This window comes from Macrobrachium rosenbergii, chromosome 13 (assembly GCF_040412425.1).
Source record: "Macrobrachium rosenbergii isolate ZJJX-2024 chromosome 13, ASM4041242v1, whole genome shotgun sequence".
In the NCBI taxonomy this organism is placed as follows: domain Eukaryota; kingdom Metazoa; phylum Arthropoda; class Malacostraca; order Decapoda; family Palaemonidae; genus Macrobrachium; species Macrobrachium rosenbergii.
The window spans coordinates 10,081,630-10,099,129 of NC_089753.1; the positions used below are offsets into that span (position 1 = coordinate 10,081,630).

The 17,500-nt window shown below is 35.8% G+C and overlaps 1 protein-coding gene across 2 annotated transcripts in view; it reads left to right on the plus strand.

Moving 5' to 3' along the window:
* The window catches only part of LOC136844889 (tyrosine-protein phosphatase 10D-like), a 190,686-nt gene that overhangs the window by 80,730 nt on the left and 92,456 nt on the right, over positions 1-17,500 (plus strand). The window contains exons 1-2 of one of the 2 annotated variants that reach the window (XM_067114179.1): positions 10,612-10,674; positions 12,785-12,887. In XM_067114179.1, coding sequence (XP_066970280.1) covers positions 10,627-10,674; positions 12,785-12,887 — 151 coding nt within the window. In that variant the 5' untranslated portion in view covers positions 10,612-10,626. Of the gene's footprint in view, positions 1-10,611; positions 10,675-12,784; positions 12,888-17,500 lie in introns of those variants that run through there. The other variant, XM_067114178.1, reaches the window with a different exon arrangement.

Genomic DNA, 17,500 nt, shown 5'->3' on the forward strand with positions numbered 1-17,500 from the left:
CACTTTTTATATTTTCATTTGGTTGTGTATAAGTAAAGCAAGTTGCCTCATGCATCGGCCTCGGCATCGAAAAATACTCATTAGTCAACCAAAAATTTCTCCAGCTCAAAATGAAAATAAGACATTTTCAATTATTATTCAAGTGGTGAGTCAAAGGGTCATGAACTTTGGCTAGGAATTTCTTCGAAGATTAGAATGACAACAAAGGGAGAAGGAGACTTACTTCTTAAGCAGAATAGCTAACTTCATCAGAACAGCTGCAAAACGTCAAAGTAGGAAAAAGAAAATGTATTAGTGAACAATCTCGAGCACGGAGACACCACGCTCTGTAATCCATTCACCAGCGCTGGACCGTATCCATAAATTAGGCCAGTTATTTTACGAGGCTGTGCGCTGAGCGCATTATTTAACTACGCCTTTTTGCGCTGCTAGAACGTTCAGCGCTTTTGCGATTGTGCGGAAGAGTTGCACAAATTCTCATTAAAATCGATAGTACCGTAGAGTCTTCAGTAATTTGGTTTTGTTTTAATGTTAATTGGTTTTCCATTTTTATAGGAACGTAAGAAAAATAATGTGAAAGATAAAAATTCTGTAAGAATTTTATTTTTCAATTTATATATATTTGATTCATGTAAATTTTCATTAACATTATTTTCATTTCGTGTTTTATGTAAGTGAAAGAAATTTATTAGGTTAAAAATGGCAATAAATCGTGTTGTTTTATTTCTAAGTGTTACTTTGTTCTTTTGTTGTGTAACAAGAAATTTTGTGTGAACATTAAAATGAAAACCACTGCTAATATTAGTATTATATTATATACAATTTTGTTTTTGTCCGGTTTTTCATATGAAATAAAATAACCGCTATTGACAGATTGTTTAAGGTTTAAACATTATCGCTGGGATAACTTTAACTTAGCTGGTTGGATTTGGTTAAAAAGTGCTATGGAGAAGTTTAACGTTTGACTGTATTTTGTGAAAATGCAAGTTAATAACCTTTCTTAAATTGTTTATACCATGTACTCATACCGTCAGAAAGGACGGCAATAGACTCGGGATGTTCTTATTCATTCACTGAGCTTAGTCGAAGGCACTGAACCGCCATTCTGCATACTTATGTAGGGGCCACTGGTGGGCGCCAGCGGAAGACTAAACATGGAGTTTATCACACATTACGTATTTCGAACATGAATTCGTCATTTGAACGACATTCTGGACTTGAGGTTAGCGACCATCCAACCCCCAAGTTTCCGGAGGGTTTCCAGGGGATAAATACAGTCACTTACTGTGTGAGTGACTTCAGGGTTTCGTCCGTTTCTCCAGGGTTACGAAATCCCGCTTGGATCTTGGGAAGGGTTATCGAGGGATGCTTAACGAAATGACTTCACCGCTGAGTGATAATTTTGTTGAAGAGTAGATGCACAATAAATTTCAGTTAACTGATTATAATAAATGTACCATTTACTGTAGAATTGGCTCTAATTTATCATCACTTCATATTAATTGTCAGTTGAATGGAGTAGGTCAGACGTGCTAATAAAAAAGGAAGCTTAATAGGGGAAATGTTGAGAAACTGCCTGAAACAGGTAAAATGGGTTTTTAGCCAAAGATCAGTGTGACTGGCAACCCAGTACCCCTTTCTAGCCCAGGCCCGAAGAAAAACCGACAAGGGAAAGAAATACAAGAATCTGAACATCATTCTCAGACCCAGGCCGTTAGACTCGTCATTAGCATTCACAATGGGCGTGCAAGATTACAGCCTACCCGTTAACACAAGGAATGCCAATGAACTGCGCTCGCTGGGCGACAGGGTGAAGATAGGCTCTTCTTTTATGCATGTGTGAAAGTATACTATTGGTGTATTTTGTCCTGCTATTCTGGCTATTAAATGTGTGATACTAGTGTATATTAAGTGTAAAATACGTATATATATATATATATATTTTATATATATATATGTATGTATGTATTTATATATATATATATATATATGTATGTATGTATGTATGTATTTATATATAAATATATATATATATATATATATATGTATATATATATATATATATATATATATATATATATATATATAATATATATATATATATATATATATGTGTATTATATATACACACACACACAGTATATAAACGGTTACGAAGCCGGATGTATCTAAAAACGAATGGTCGTTAAATGCTGGCTTATTTTGTAATGATAATTATATGCATGTATTTGAATGACGGAAGTATGTATGCAAGTATATAATCAACCGGTGTGTGTGATTATACAGTAGAAGCTATACTCGTAACGGGAAATCTGCAGTACATTCCGAAAATCAGATCCGAGAACAAAAGCCTTTAGTATGTAAGCAATGGTTCGTTAAACAATGTTGAGCAGTAGTCTCTCTCTCTCTCTCTCTCTCTCTCTCTCTCTCTCTCTCTCTCTCTCTCTCTCTCTCTCTCTCTCTCTTTGTAAGGCAATAGTGATGATTGTATTATTTACACCCCAAATAGAATCCATTAAAGTTTGGACTCAGATATTCACTTATATTTCTCGAAGATCTTAAGCGCCACCCCGTCTCTCTCTCTCTCTCTCTCTCACCCCTCTCTCTCTCTCTCTCTCTCTCTCTCTCTCTCTCTTTAAGGCAATAGTGATGATTATATTATTTACATCCCAAGTAGAATCCATTGAAAGATTGCGCTCAGATATCACTAATACTTCTCGAGTATCTTTAAGCCTCTCTCTCTCTCTCTCTCTCTCTCTCTCTCTCTCTCTCTCTCTCTCTCTCTCTCTCTCTCAGGCAATAGTGATGATTGTATTATTTACATCCCAAACAGAATCCATTAAAAGACTGGACTCAGACATCACTTATACTTCTCAGGTATCTTAAGCCCCCCCCCTATCTCTCTCTCTCTCTCTCTCTCTCTCTCTCTCTCAGTGTACTTCCGCTTGTCTGTTGCTTAAGGAGGATAGCGGTTGGAGAGTGTGGCAATCTTACGTAGGCCCTCTGGCAATGTCTCCGTCGCCCGTCGCTACTTTCGCCGTCTTCCTTATGGCGAACCAGCGACAGAGACAGTAACCATGCTTGCCTACCACTCGGCCCCTTTGAAGTCTGATTGTGGTGATGTCAAGGGGCGATTGTTTCATAAATCGTGTATGTATGCATATAAGCAAATGTTAGTACTCGAGGCAATTTTTACGAGATTTTCTGAGCGCTTATATAAAGTAATGAATTGTCTTATCGAATGTGGATACTTCATTCGATGCCAGTTATCATTTTGCAGCATTAAATCAGTTCTTGTTGTTGTAGGTACAACACTTAACATTTGCGAAATGTTTTGGTGAAGAGGGAATGTAAGGAAAGTAACTTTGGATTTTTGTGTACAAAATAATATGCTAGTTTTAATGTCACAAATAAAGTCTAGTGATAACTTTGAGAGGTTCAATATTAATCAAAAAAATATTTATCGAGAGCAATTAATGTTATTAGTCAGCTGAAAGTGGAACGTTGTACCGCAAGATTTCTTGTAGTAATTATGAGTGTACTTGTATGTCAAGATTTTATGATATACAATGGTATATACTTTTAACAATGATAGTGCAATAGGAGTTATTTTTGAATTACAGGTTTAATTACAAAAGCAGAACACTGATTCAGAATGCAATAAGTTATATATGTTCATGTTACCATACGCTGCTTTAATATTACTGTATCTTTTGCTGTTTCCCTTGGATTGTGATCCATAAGACAGTGTAAGATTTACTGATTAATAAAAAATATTAACAGATATTTTTATTATATTTTTCACATTGTTACGTTCTGCTTCTTTTCTTTAACTTCTGTAAATCCTCGCAGATATTATAGGTAATTTTTCATTAGTTGCTTGTATACAATACTTCCGCCATGAAAGTTATGCTTTTTTTCAGTTCGTCTGTCTGTCTGACTTACTGACTGAAAGTTTCCCTGTTATTAAGATTACGTCACAACCAATATCTCTCTCTCTCTCTCTCTCTCTCTCTCTCTCTCTCTCTCTCTCTCTCTCTCTCTAAGGCAATTGAAACCATTAAAAGACTGGAGTCAAATATCGCTTATACTTCTCGAATATCTTAGCCTCTCTCTCTCTCTCTCTCTCTCTCTCTCTCTCTCTCTCTCTCTCTCTCTCTCTCTCTCTCTCTCTCTCTCTCTCTCTCTCTCTCATTGCAACTTAATTGCTGTTCCTCAACGGGGAGAAAAGTCTGCATAACTCAGGCTTCACGGTTGAATGATTTTATTTTCATCTGTCAGTTTTTCTGTAGATGAAACATCATCAAGTATTTGTTTAGAAAGCGTTACACAAAGCTCTCCCTGATGTAGGACATTACTCTTTGACGAATAACATTTTCATTTCTGTCATTGTAAATAATGCAGTTGAAGTACTGCCATTTGCACACTGGGTTCGTAGTCTGTTGTTCACAATTCATTCCACATAGTTTGCTACGCATACTCTATTCCTTTTCGGGCCTCATCGATATGCCCATTGCATTGGTCTGCTCAGGTTTGTTGCAGTTCTATTAATGCTCGATTTTTTTCAACAAGGCAGGGTCGTTAATCCAACGCTCAGTATATTTCTTTTATCGGACGTATCTAAATTTTGAAATCCAGTCATAGGTTGTTTAATATTTAGTCCTTTTTTGAGTCGTACTGTCTGATTATTTCCACTGAATTAGTACACATCGTAGTATGACAGTCACTAAATAAAATAAATAATAATAATAATAATAATAATAATAATAATAATATTTTTGCCAACGATTGGTCGTTACGAATGCAAACAGAATAGTCACAACGGAACGCTCCAATGTACTACCACTGCCGCTAGCAGTCTTAAGAATGATAATTATAATAAGAATAATAAAAAGTTGACATTTTAAAGTAAAGAATAACCCACTTCCATTAACACAACAACAGTCTAGATGAAGTTCTTAGATGACTCCATTCCTGCGAGTTTCATGACAGCAGAATCCTCTCGGGTCACGTTTTCCGTGGAACAAGAGACTCGAGTGTAAAATTATCTGAAAGGAGATTTCGCTGAAAGGCCGCCTTTCTTTCCCTCGGTGCGGATGTGAGAAAATTCCCGTTTTGGCATTTCGTCCTTTCACGTCACAGTTTCTTGAGACGTAGAGGTTTTCTTGGGAATGCACTCGGAATTCTGTTTTGTGCGTAGACGCTCTCGCGCTTGCGCCCACGCACGCAGCTAGTGCTACTGGCTTTAGAGGGGAATGTTTATATACACACAACACACACACACGTATGTATATATATATATATATGTGTGTGTATATATATGCTGTATCTATTTATAAATATATATATATATATATATATATATATATATATATATATATATATATATATATATATATATAGGTAGATAGATAGATCGATCGTTAGCTATAGATATATGTAAAGATACATGTATATATATTTATGCATTTTTATATATGTATTTATGTATTTATATATGTATATATATAAAATATATATTTATATATATACGTATATATAGATAGATGATAGATAGATAGATATACCGATAGATATAGATAGGTGTAAAGATATATGTATATATGCATATATTATATATGTATATATATTTATACATGTATATACATACATTATACATTATATATATATATATATATATATATATATATATATATATATATATATATATATATATATATATATAACTAGCAACTTCATCCCAAAATACAAGCCGAGAATCGGAATGGTGTTACCTTCCGAAGTCACTTTGGCCAAGAAAGAAAGATTTTAAAATAATAAAATATAATGATTTCGTATGTATGTATGTTGCCTATATAAACATAAACATAATAAATGCACAAGCGCATCCTCACATACACTCACGTATCTGTAGCAATCTTTACCGTCGAATCTCTGCCGGGAACAATAGCTGATTACAATAGTCAGTAACAATAGGCGCAATCACCTTGTCTGAGTGAACCAGTTTACCTGCACAATGAAGCCGCGTTCACACGTCTTTCTTAATTGATTTTTTTTTTATGGACGTGCCCCTGTGACGTCAGGGTTCATGACGTCACTGATTGTTCACAGCTAGTTATCGGGTGATACAAGGGCGTGACCTTTAGGAACAAAAGAGGATTGGGTCTCATAGGATTGGACTTGAGATTGTGTAAAGGATTCAGACCGTCGGATTCTTTGGTTAAAGAATCGGATTGGATCTGGGATTGCGTCAAGTATTAAGACTTCCACAAATTCTGTGAAGGAAAATTTGGTGCTCAGTGGGCGCCGTGTTTTGTACTAGCTCTTCGGGGATCAGAATATTGTATATACCCATTTCTATATTAATTACATTAATAAACGATATCTGTGATCCCCGAGGCTAGTACTAAACATGGCGTCCCATTGAGCATCCGCCATGTTTAGTACTAGCACCTTGGAGGTGACGCGTAGATAATTAGCCAAAGTAGCACCGAAAATTGACTCGATTTTGGCTAGTTTTGTAAAGCGTCGCCAAGCCTCGGCACGCGAGCATTGGTTGGAGTGATTATTATATTATGAAAACCTTAGCCTAAGCTGAATCGCGATAGAATAAATCCCGTCTCTCTGATTAATGAAAATAAGAGTGAAAGATCGAATTCTGCATCTGATTAAATGTAGTGAGAATACAGTTTTTCCCTAAAGGTTATTCGTTAGAAAGTAAGGATTGTCTTCATCGTCGTTAGAAGCTGTCTTTGAATTTAAGATATCCACCTTGAATTGATATTCTGAATTTTGGCGTTTCTTCCAAAGACCTGTCACTAGGCTGATAACTGGTTTAAAATGTATTTTCGTGTTCAAATTGACGAAAAAGATGAATACCAAGCACACGAACATTGCAATTAAAAATTACAAATGGAAAAATATGACCATTTTACTTTCTAACTTCACTCATAGATTTCTTGCAATGTCATTTTATTGTGTTACCAGACTGGGATTTTGTAATATTTTTCAAGTCTCTCTCTCTCTCTCTCTCTCTCTCTCTCTCTCTCTCTCTCTCTCTCTCTCTCTCTCTCTCTCTCTCTCGTTTTTCATGAGAAAATGACATATTTCAGTCCTTATATGGAAAATGCTGATGCAATTACTAGTTATTTTTATGAAAGATAGGAAAAGTAACCCAGATCATTTTCAAAATAATGGAGATTTTGAAGGTAAAATGGAATGACTAAGAACTGAAGTATCCATCACCATCGTAAATTATGGAAGTTTAGGGCTGCGACAGTAGAGAGGGAAACTATGGAGTCTTGTAATTATAGTCAGAAAGGAAGAAATCTTTTTTATGATAGATACATCGGGTAATCAAAATCTCCAGGAACTAGTTAGAAAATAGTTAAACTGTTGACTTTGATCACTTTTATCTCTGTACTGTGTGTAAAATACTTAACTTTAAGTAAATAAACAAATTACTCAAATTTATATCTCTGTCCTGTGAGTAAAATAGTTAGCTTTTAAGTAAATAAACAAATGACTCTTATATTCAGATATCTGTACTCTCTGTAAAATAGTTCATTTTCTTGTATTCCGATCTCTATACTGTCAGTAAAATAGTTAACTTGAAGTAAATACACAAATGACTCATAGTCATATCTCTGTATTGTCAATAAAATAGTTAACTTTAAGTAAATACACAAATGACTTATATTTTTATCTCTGTACTGTCTGTAAAATAGTTAACTTCAAGTAAATAAACAAAAGTTTCTTATCTTTACAATCTCCATAAAGTCGGTAAATTAACTGATTCGGAGACTCGAAATCTATGCAGTTTAGAAAAGAGCTGACTGGTGTTCACAGTCGACGTGCTGTATCTGATGGAAAAAGACTAGGACGTGCCTCTTGGTCTGCTGACAAATGATAGCACACGTTCATGCATATCTTAAGTCTCCTTCTTTGCCTTCAGCTTTGGCCATTTCTGTATGGGGTCGCTGAATCAGCCTCATCCCCTTCCTCTGTCCAGTGCATCTGTAGCCAAGTATCCAAAATATTTGCTGTAGACGAGAGAAGAGAAACATTTATTCTGGTATAGCTGAAACGAGCCTGGCTTTGGGGCAAGTTTTTTTATTATCGAATAATATAAACGACAGAGTGTTTCCGATTTGATTACGAGAATCGAGGACAAAAGGCTCCCAAGAACTAAGAATATTCTATTTAAGACTAAAAAGGCTAAAATAAGACATAAAAGGACATGATACTCATTATAGAAGTTGACGTGTTGTCAACACTATATATAATCTCGTCTTTGTCTTTGCACAGATTTTATTTTTGTTAATTCGATAATGTACTTTTGTATTTTTTACGCCTAATGAATCTTCGACAATACATCGACCTCGAAACGCTTCAGATTTCTCAATGAATGCCGAGTCAACACGCCCACTTGAGCAGTCCACCATTGGAAAGACACCTAGCATTTTTTTTTCTGTGGGAGGAAGTCGGGCAGAAAGGTTGTAGTAACGGGGACAAAGGGATCAGGTGAAGAAGAAATTGGAAATATAAAAATAAGATAGGAGGGAATGTTGCTTCGGATAACTGTATAGCTATTATTATGGGAAACAGTTTTCGTTTTAATGCGTTGAAGCTGCCCTGAAGATGAGGTATAAACGAAAGAGGTGTGAAGATCTTTGGTAATCGTAACAAATAAAGTGAATCTGTATTTCGAAGAAGTTATTTTTTCTTGTTTGTGGTTGAAACTATATCGACTTTGCAAAATTACCTTTAGAGAAAAGAAGAAATGAATACTTGAAGTAGATATTTGGCTTTGTACAAAAATGTAACTATCTGTTATAAAAATCCTGGGTCTTTCAAGTGGTGGGTTTATCGCTCAATGCAAGGTTGAACGTCACTTTTCTTTAGTTTTATTGATGATTATTTATTTTTTACACAATGCGCCTGTGTTAAATAGCAACATTTGGCCACCAGTATCGACAACGGTCTGATAAGTAATCTTCGATGAATGGGCATCGGAACACCGAGTAAACAAGTTGCTGGACGAAAACTTCGCTGCGCACCCGAACATTCCTTTGTCTTTACTCTCCAGAATCCCTCAAAAGTCAACGACCTTTATGCAGAGCAATTATAACAACAAAACCACAAAACTACGGCGTGCGTCGAAGTCTATATATTACCCTCCTGGAAGGTGATGAAGAGTCTTCGGCCTCAATTAGCGCCCAGGATATCTTAGATAATTACAGCCGTCCCGCTGACGATGTTAGATGGCAAAGCTTCCAAGACCCAGAAGATAATGACTACCCTCAGTCTAATGACACTGTTCTTCTACCTGTAGTGACGTCTATACATACAGGGCAACTGGCTCTGATCAGATAGTCTGTAGGTGGCTTCGAGATGAGTAGTTTGATGTTGCGGCATTCTTTTACGTGTTCGTAGGAAGCCCAGTCTGATGTCACTGGCTGTTTTTCAGAATTTTTGTTGAAAGCCTGTTGCGATGCCCTTCTGAAAGATGAAGTGCATTGTTGTTCGATTCCTGTCTCATCATCGTACATCGTTTGGTTTGAGCAACGAATGGTATTTGGATGTTTGTATTTACATGTTTGTTCGGTTCGATTAGTGTTTGTTTTCACGTCAGCTATCATAAAAGGCAAAGAAAATTACAATGTAAGTACATAGTCACTTTTTAAACTTCTAACTTCTGGGTAACAGTATTAAACAACGACGAGTTGAAATTGTTAAGCTTCATGTCAGGAGTAGGGACAACCTTTCGCATGCTCTCCTACAGTCAGTAGGCATTTGAAAAACCACTACAAACATCTCTAGTTAGGTCATAATTGTCTACCCTCCTTAGGAGAGAAGGAAAGCTCCCTAACTCCGGTGCACTGGGACTGAACTCCAGTTACACACACACTCAAAGTATATATGTATGTATGTATGTATATATATATATATATATATATATATATATATATATATATATATATATATATATATATATATATATATATATATATATAATTTTTTTTTTTTTTTTTTTTTGAGGGACCAGAGTCCGATTTTCCCCCTTGTGAGAGTGACACTTTGAAATTTGCAATGACGCCTTTGAGGCCTTTTCTGATGTCAGTTTCAAAGCTCACACTTCGATTGTTGAAGTTAGTCATTGTCAAGTTCTGGAGAGGAGTGGATTAGTAATATTAGTAGTATAACGTAATTCCACATTCATTGCGACTTTAGAATGACAACCAGTGAAGATGAACACTTCGCCATAATAAATTGCTCTGTGCACACAATTACGAGTCGAGAGGGAGCTGAAAACGGAAAATTCATGAATCCGATGCGTTCAGCAATATACAGTAGATGTTCTGATTGTGAGAGAAAAAAGGTAGCATGTGTTCTGGGTAAGGAATCTACAAAACCAGCACGAATCCAGACCTAGGCCAGTGTGTTATTGAAACTGAAAAGGGAATTACCAAAAACAAATCATTAGCTTGCATAGCTGGAGAATTATGAATGTCTCAAGTTATTCAAGACCAGTGACTGCAGACATAACAACGAAAGGACGGTTGACACTGCCGTTGGGAGAACCCACAGATGTTAGTGATGATTCTGGACTCCGTTTGTGCAAAGATGAGGAAGGGGGAAGGAGGTTTGAGAAGCTGTCGAGGAATATTTAACGTCAGTGCTCTTCCCAGTTATTAGCGATTAAGGGTCGTCGTTAACTTGTTTAAAGCCCGTGCAGATCTTTCCCTCTTGTTTTACTCCCTGTCGTAAAAATTGATATTAATTTTAATGTCCAATTATTGATATTTTTTATTTTAGCTGATGTGTCATTAACGTAAAACGGTATAATTTTCTTGTTACCACATTTTATCTCCTTATAACCAATGCTGTTCAAAAGCCGAAACTCGAGAACAATGTTCATGAAAGCACGGGTTGCCATATTAGGCTGGACAAGGTTTTGGGTCTCGACCAAAAAAGGTCAGGAACCCTGGTCTACCACATCAGCAGTTCCTACCTGCATAACGTGCGTTAACCGTAACGTCCGGTTATCGGCTCATCGGCTTAGAAAAGGTTTGAGGTTTGTGAAGTGTTATGGTTTGTGGAGGGGCCGTTATCGCAACCCCTCTCTATCATTAGCGCCTGCGCGGCTTGAAAAGCAAGCAGGATCGACAGGTGTTTCTGGCCGGATGACTGAGGAACCGCTTTGCTTATTTCATATGCAAGTTGCTGCTCTCTCTCTCTCTCTCTCTCTCTCTCTCTCTCTCTCTCTCTCTCTCTCTCTCTCTGACTGATTCGTCTTTCTCTTTTTTAAGTATTTTCATCTTCTATGCATTGTCAGCAATGAAGCTCAGATACATTGTCCTCTATATTTTCTTCGATTTCATAAAGCAGTTTAATTTTTCTTATTATTTTCTGCACTGTTTGTTTCACAAGAGCCTCATATTTTAACCAATCTCATGAATTCATATCCGTGAATCACATAGCAAATATTTTAACCAAAAACAGGGATAGAAAATTATGAATCATAATTATGATTGTGCCGGAAATAAAGTTAGAAAAATACTTTTTTTTCAATCAGGACCGTTATTACATTGTATGTGAACTGCATGAATTTCTCTAGAACATTAATTCTGGTCGTCATATAATCTCGAGTTTATTATTTTCTCCACCGAACCAAGAAATATAAGTAGATACCGTTTGAAATCATGAATGTGCATCAATACATAAAAGCTCACCACTGCTTGAGAGATACCGTTGTATATAGAAAAATGCCGTCTCCACAATCTACGGAGCTCGGTTTGTCCTGATTACAATCTGTTGCATCGTCTAGGTACATTTTTTTTCGTGTAAAAGAATACTGTTGAGATGGCTTTTTGTCTGTCCGTCCGCCCTCAGATCTTAAAACTACTGAGGCTAGAGGGCTGCAAATTGGTATGTTGATCATCCACTCTCAAATCATCAAACGTACCAAATTGCAGCCCTCTAGCCTCAGTAGTTTTTATTTTATTTAAGGTTAAAGTTAGCCATGATCGTGCGTCTGTCACCGTAATAGGTGCCAACAACACAAACCACCCCCGGACTGTAGCTGAAAGTTTCTTGGGCCGTGGCTGAGAGTTTCATACAGCGTTATATGCTGTACAGAAAACTCGATTTTACTTTTTTTTTTTTTTTTACTCTGGAGAATTATAGTGGAATGAAGAAATCTTATGGTGCTTGTATGATAGTCCATTTTTGTGTTTATGGTAAAATGTCACTGTGTCCTTTATTTTAATGCAGGCTCTGACTTGAGTTATTTTTTATTCTGAATACTGAAGACCTTTATTGGTGCTTTGCATTGTTATGATAAAAGGCCTGTTCATCTTTATTTTTTTTTCTTTCATTAAACTGTTATAGGTCAGAATGTTATAAAAAAATTTCCTATTGGTATTATTCTGAAATGAAAGTCATTTGCAATGAAGGATTCATAATCTTTATTAAAAGAAACTTTTTTGAACTTTCAGAATCAGTTAATGAATGGTGCTACTTCTTAAGATTATCTTTTTAAAACAAACTTTATTTTGCCAATAAAACTTTTACGCAATTTGACCATGTTCATATTTTGTATTCATACTTGTTGGGATTGGTAGCTGCTCTCTCTCTCTCTCTCTCTCTCTCTCTCTCTCTCTCTCTCTCTCTCTCTCTCTCTCTCTCTCTCTCTCGTATTTTCAGAGGCACTTAAACAACATCATTAATCTCACCTTTCTTTATCTTCCTCCCCCCGCCCCTCCACTCCGTACCCCACCAGGTGAGCATCGACCCCAGTGATGCCCAGGAGAGCGTGCTGACCGTGCCCAAAGCCGCCGAACCCCCGGGTCCTGCCCAAGCCGCCTTTTTGGGCCTGGTGCCAGGTAAGTGATTGCAATCTTTATCAGGTGGTCGGTTAGTCACCTGTTGTTGGAAATCGGTGCAGGAATGTACAGTTATTTGAGTCTGCTTTAGATTTTACACTATTAGAAATTAGTGGCGTGTTTGGATTGATATGCCAAGTCAGACATGGAACTGGTTTGGTCGAGTTTGATGTTATTCGAACTGGTTTTAGAGTTTGATGTTATTCGAACTAGTTTTAGAGTTTGATGTTATTGGAACTAGTTTTAGAGTTTGGTGTTATTGGAACTGGTTTTGGAGTTTGATGTTATTGGAACTAGTTTTAGGATTTGATGTTATTGGAACTGGGTTTAGAGTTTGATGTTATTTGATCTGGTTTTAGAGTTTGATGTTACTGGAACTAGTTTTAGAGTTTGATGTCGTTGGAAATGGGTTTAGAGTTTGATGTTATTTGATCTGATTTGAGAGTTTGACGTTATTCGAACTGGGTTTAGAGTTTGATGTTATTCGAACTAGTTTTAGAGTTTGGTGTTATTCGAACTGGTTTTAGAGTTTGATGTTATTCGAACTGGTTTTAGAGTTTGATGTTAATTGAGTTTATTATTTAATTATTAGAATCTGTATAAGAGTAGGTATTTTAGATAACATTATAAGATATTTATTTCAATTTTACCAGAGTACAGAGCTCTTTTCAAATTAGTTATTGGAACTGGTTTCATGAATTAGCTATTCCACTCCGTATAAGGGATTTAAAGTAACTGGCATTTATGCATGGGATTTTATAGTAATATGAACTGATATCGGAAAAAAGTTATTGTAGTCAGTTTGAGGATTAGAATGATTTTAATTTGGTGTTGTTATTCAGTAAGTAGAATCCATGCTTATAATGGTCTGAGTTGTTGTTAGGCTTTAGAATAGTTTTCAGTGAGTGTTTTGATTAAAATAATGTACGCAGCACAGCTCAAGTAAAGCTGTAATTGAACTGCTTGCAGAGAGCCGAGTAGAGCCAAGTGTAGCCTTATACGTGATGAATTGTGGTGTGTGATATCATCTATATGGAATGCACAATGCGTTCATGTTGACTGTGTCTGAAGATAAACCAGTTTTTTAAATAGATATTCTCCTTATATTCCTACTATAAAACGGCCAGATTGGCGACTCTGTAAAGTGAGAACGTCAGTGTCTGTCATTCATTATCTATCAACTGCTATAGATTTGTTAATTTTTTTCTATTTTGACGTACTGTAATTTTATTTATCTATCTATGTATTTTAGGCGCGGGAGTGGGGTGGTGGTTGTTATACAAAGGACAGTTGTGAGAATATTTAACTTTGTAAGCACCTGAAAGGGAATAAGGTGACAGATCAAGATAAGAATATCAGTTTTAGGCCTGACACTAGAATAGAGCGTAGTTGTCACGGCGTTAATGTTGAGAGGTCAATATAAAACTGTCATTAGGTCTTTCTCCTGTAGATCGAGAACGGGATATGCTGTATACCATGTCCACTATAATATTCAGTGGTGAGTTATGTTGTTGATTTTATAAAAACGTTACAAGAGCTTTCGAACCCTGTCCTGGTTTCATGTTCAGTCTAACTAAAATCATCGATAGAAAAAGTAAATATGTAAGCTCCAGTTTTAAGGATGGAACCAATGGGCGACCTCGACAATATGTTTCTCTAACGGACAGGGTTCGAAAGCTCTTGTAACGTTTTTATAAAATCAACATAATTCACCACTGAATATTATTGTGGACCTGATATACAGCAAAACTGTCATTAATAGATAAGTCTTTAGAAATATTAGCTTTTATACAGTTCTGATTTTTTTTCGGCATGATGGCCCTGAATCCGACCATCAGATTCGGTAGCAAATCCCACCTTGACCACTCTGTACAAACCATCGTCATGTTTCGGTGTGTGACGGGCGGCTGCTCGTCTGTTCTATGTGAGAGAGAGAGAGAGAGAGAGAGAGAGAGAGAGAGAGAGAGAGAGAGAGAGAGAGAGAGAGAGAGAGAGAGAGTTCATCTTTCCAATGTAAAAGATTAGAACGGGTAGTATTTTTAAATACATGAATTCTGTTATTTTTTTTTTTAATTTTATGGAATTGAAAACTTACTTTGTTCTATGTTTCATTCTATATTTATTTATGTTGTTGAAATAACAGAATTTTTAAAGTCCATTTTGAGAACATTGTAAAATTTCCATGAAAAACCAGTTCTTAAGTATTTGGCCACTTGAATTCACAGATATCTTTAGCTCCCATGTCATTTTTAATTGTATTCCATATTTCTCAGCATTTGCATTTCATTTTGGCGGTAATGATAAAGAATTCGCCCTGAGATATGCTGAATATATCTTAGGTAAACCGTACGAGCATTTCTGATGAATGAGGTCACAATCCATCTTACAAGCATTGCAATATTTTCACGGATCCCTTTCGTAACATTTTTGCTTTGGTAAGGTGCGTTCCACACTGCATGTATTTTTAAGCATTTTGTTTCCTCCTGCATCAAGGTGTTTATGGAAATGTCGACACTTTTATTTTATCTTTTAATTTAGGCGTTTTTGGTAGAGCTGTAAATTTGATTTCAACCCTTAATTGAGTGTTTTTTATTGGAGTTGAAACTTCTTTTTCAAATTTAGAGGTGCTGAAATTTCTCTTTCATTTTTTAAATGAGGTGTTTTGAAAGTGTTAAAAGTTGATTTTTAACATTTAATTGAGGTTTTGAAAGTCCTATTCGACTTTTAACTGAGGTGTTTTTAGAAGAGATGAAACTTTACTTTCAACATTTAATAGAGGTGGTCTTGGTGTTGTCGAAACTTTTCTTTCAACTTTTTATTGAGGCCTTGAAACTTTTCTTTCAAGTTTTGATTGAGGCCTTGAAACTTTTCTTTCAACTTTTAATTGAGGCCTTGAAACTTTTCTTTCAAGTTTTGATTGAGACCTTGAAACTTTTCTTTCAACTTTTAATTGAGGCTTGAAACTTGAAGGCCTTGAAACTTTTCTTTCAACTTTTAATTGAGGCCTTGAAACTTTTCTTTCAAGTTTTGATTGAGACCTTGAAACTTTTCTTTCAACTTTCAATTGAGGCCTTGAAACTTTTCTTTCAAGTTTTGATTGAGGCCTTGAAACTTTTCTTTCAACTTTTAATTGATGCTTTGAAACATTTCTTTCAAGTTTTGATTGAGGCCTTGAAACTTTTCTTTCAGCTTTTAATTGAGGCCTTGAAACTTTTCTTTCAAGTTTTGATTGAGGCCTTGAAACTTTTCTTTCAACATTTAATTGGTGCCTTGAAACTTTTCTTTCAGGTTTTGATTGAGGCCTTGAAACTTTTCTTTCAAGTTTTGATTGAGGCCTTGAAACTTTTCTTTCAAGTTTTGATTGAGGCCTTGAAACTTTTCTTTCAACTTCTAATTGATGCGTTGAAACTTTTCTTTCAGTTTTGATTGAGGCTTTGAAACTTTTCTTTCAACTTTTAATTGGTGCGTTGAAACTTTTCTTTCAAGTTTTGATTGCGGCCTTGACACTTTTCTTTCAGCTTTTAATTGAGGCCTTGAAACTTTTCTTTCAAGTTTTATTTGAGGTGTTGAAACTTTTTTCTTTAATTTTCATCGAGGCGTTGGAACTCTTCCTTCAACTTTCAGTGGAAGCATTGAAACTTTTCTTTCAGCTTTTAACAGGCGTTGATATTTTTCTTTCAACTTTTAATAGGCGTTGATACTTTTCTTTTAGCATTTAATTTAGGCAGTGAAACTTTCCTTTCAACTTTTACTTGAGGCGTTGCAACATTTCTTTCAGCTTTTAATCGAGGCGTTGAATTTTTCTCTAAACTTCTAGTTGAGGCGTTGAAACTTTTTCGGCTTTTAATAGAGGTGCAGAAACTTTTCTTTCAAATTTTAATTGAGGCGTTAGAATTCTTCCTTCAACTTTCAGTTGAGGCATTGAAACCTTTCAGCTTTTAATTGAAGCGTTGAAACTTTTTTCTTTTAAATTTTAATTGAGACAGTGAGACTTTTCTTTCAACTTTTACTTGAGGCGTTGAAACTTTTCTTTCAACTGTTTACAGGCGTTGAAAGTTTTCTTTCAACTGTTTACAGGCGTTGAAAGTTTTCTTTCAACTGTTTATAGACGTTGAAACTTTTCTTTCAGCTGTTTATAGGCGTTGAAACTTTTCTTTCAACTGTTTACAGGCGTTGAAACTTTTCTTTCAACCTTTTATAGTCGTTGAAACTTTTCTTTCAACTGTTTATAGGCGTTGAAACCTTTCTTTTAGCATTTTTAGGCATTGAACCTTTCTTTCAACTTTTTACAGGCGCTGAAACTTTTCTTTCAACTGTTTACAGGCGTTGAAAAATTTCTTTCAACCTTTTATAGGCGTTGAAACTTTTCTTCCCAACTTTTGAGGTATTAAGATTTTACTTTTAACTGTAATTTAGACGTGGAAACTTGATTCTTGCAACTTTTAAATAAGTCTTTGAAACTTTTCTTTTAGCTTTTGTCTGAGGTGTCTTTAGAGGTGTTGCAACATTTGCCCTTTAAAAAAACCTCCTCGGCCGTTGCCCAACGTCACACATTCTTGACAATAATTCAGAGGAAGCGAAGCATCTACTGACCGTTAGGGCGTAAGAACCAA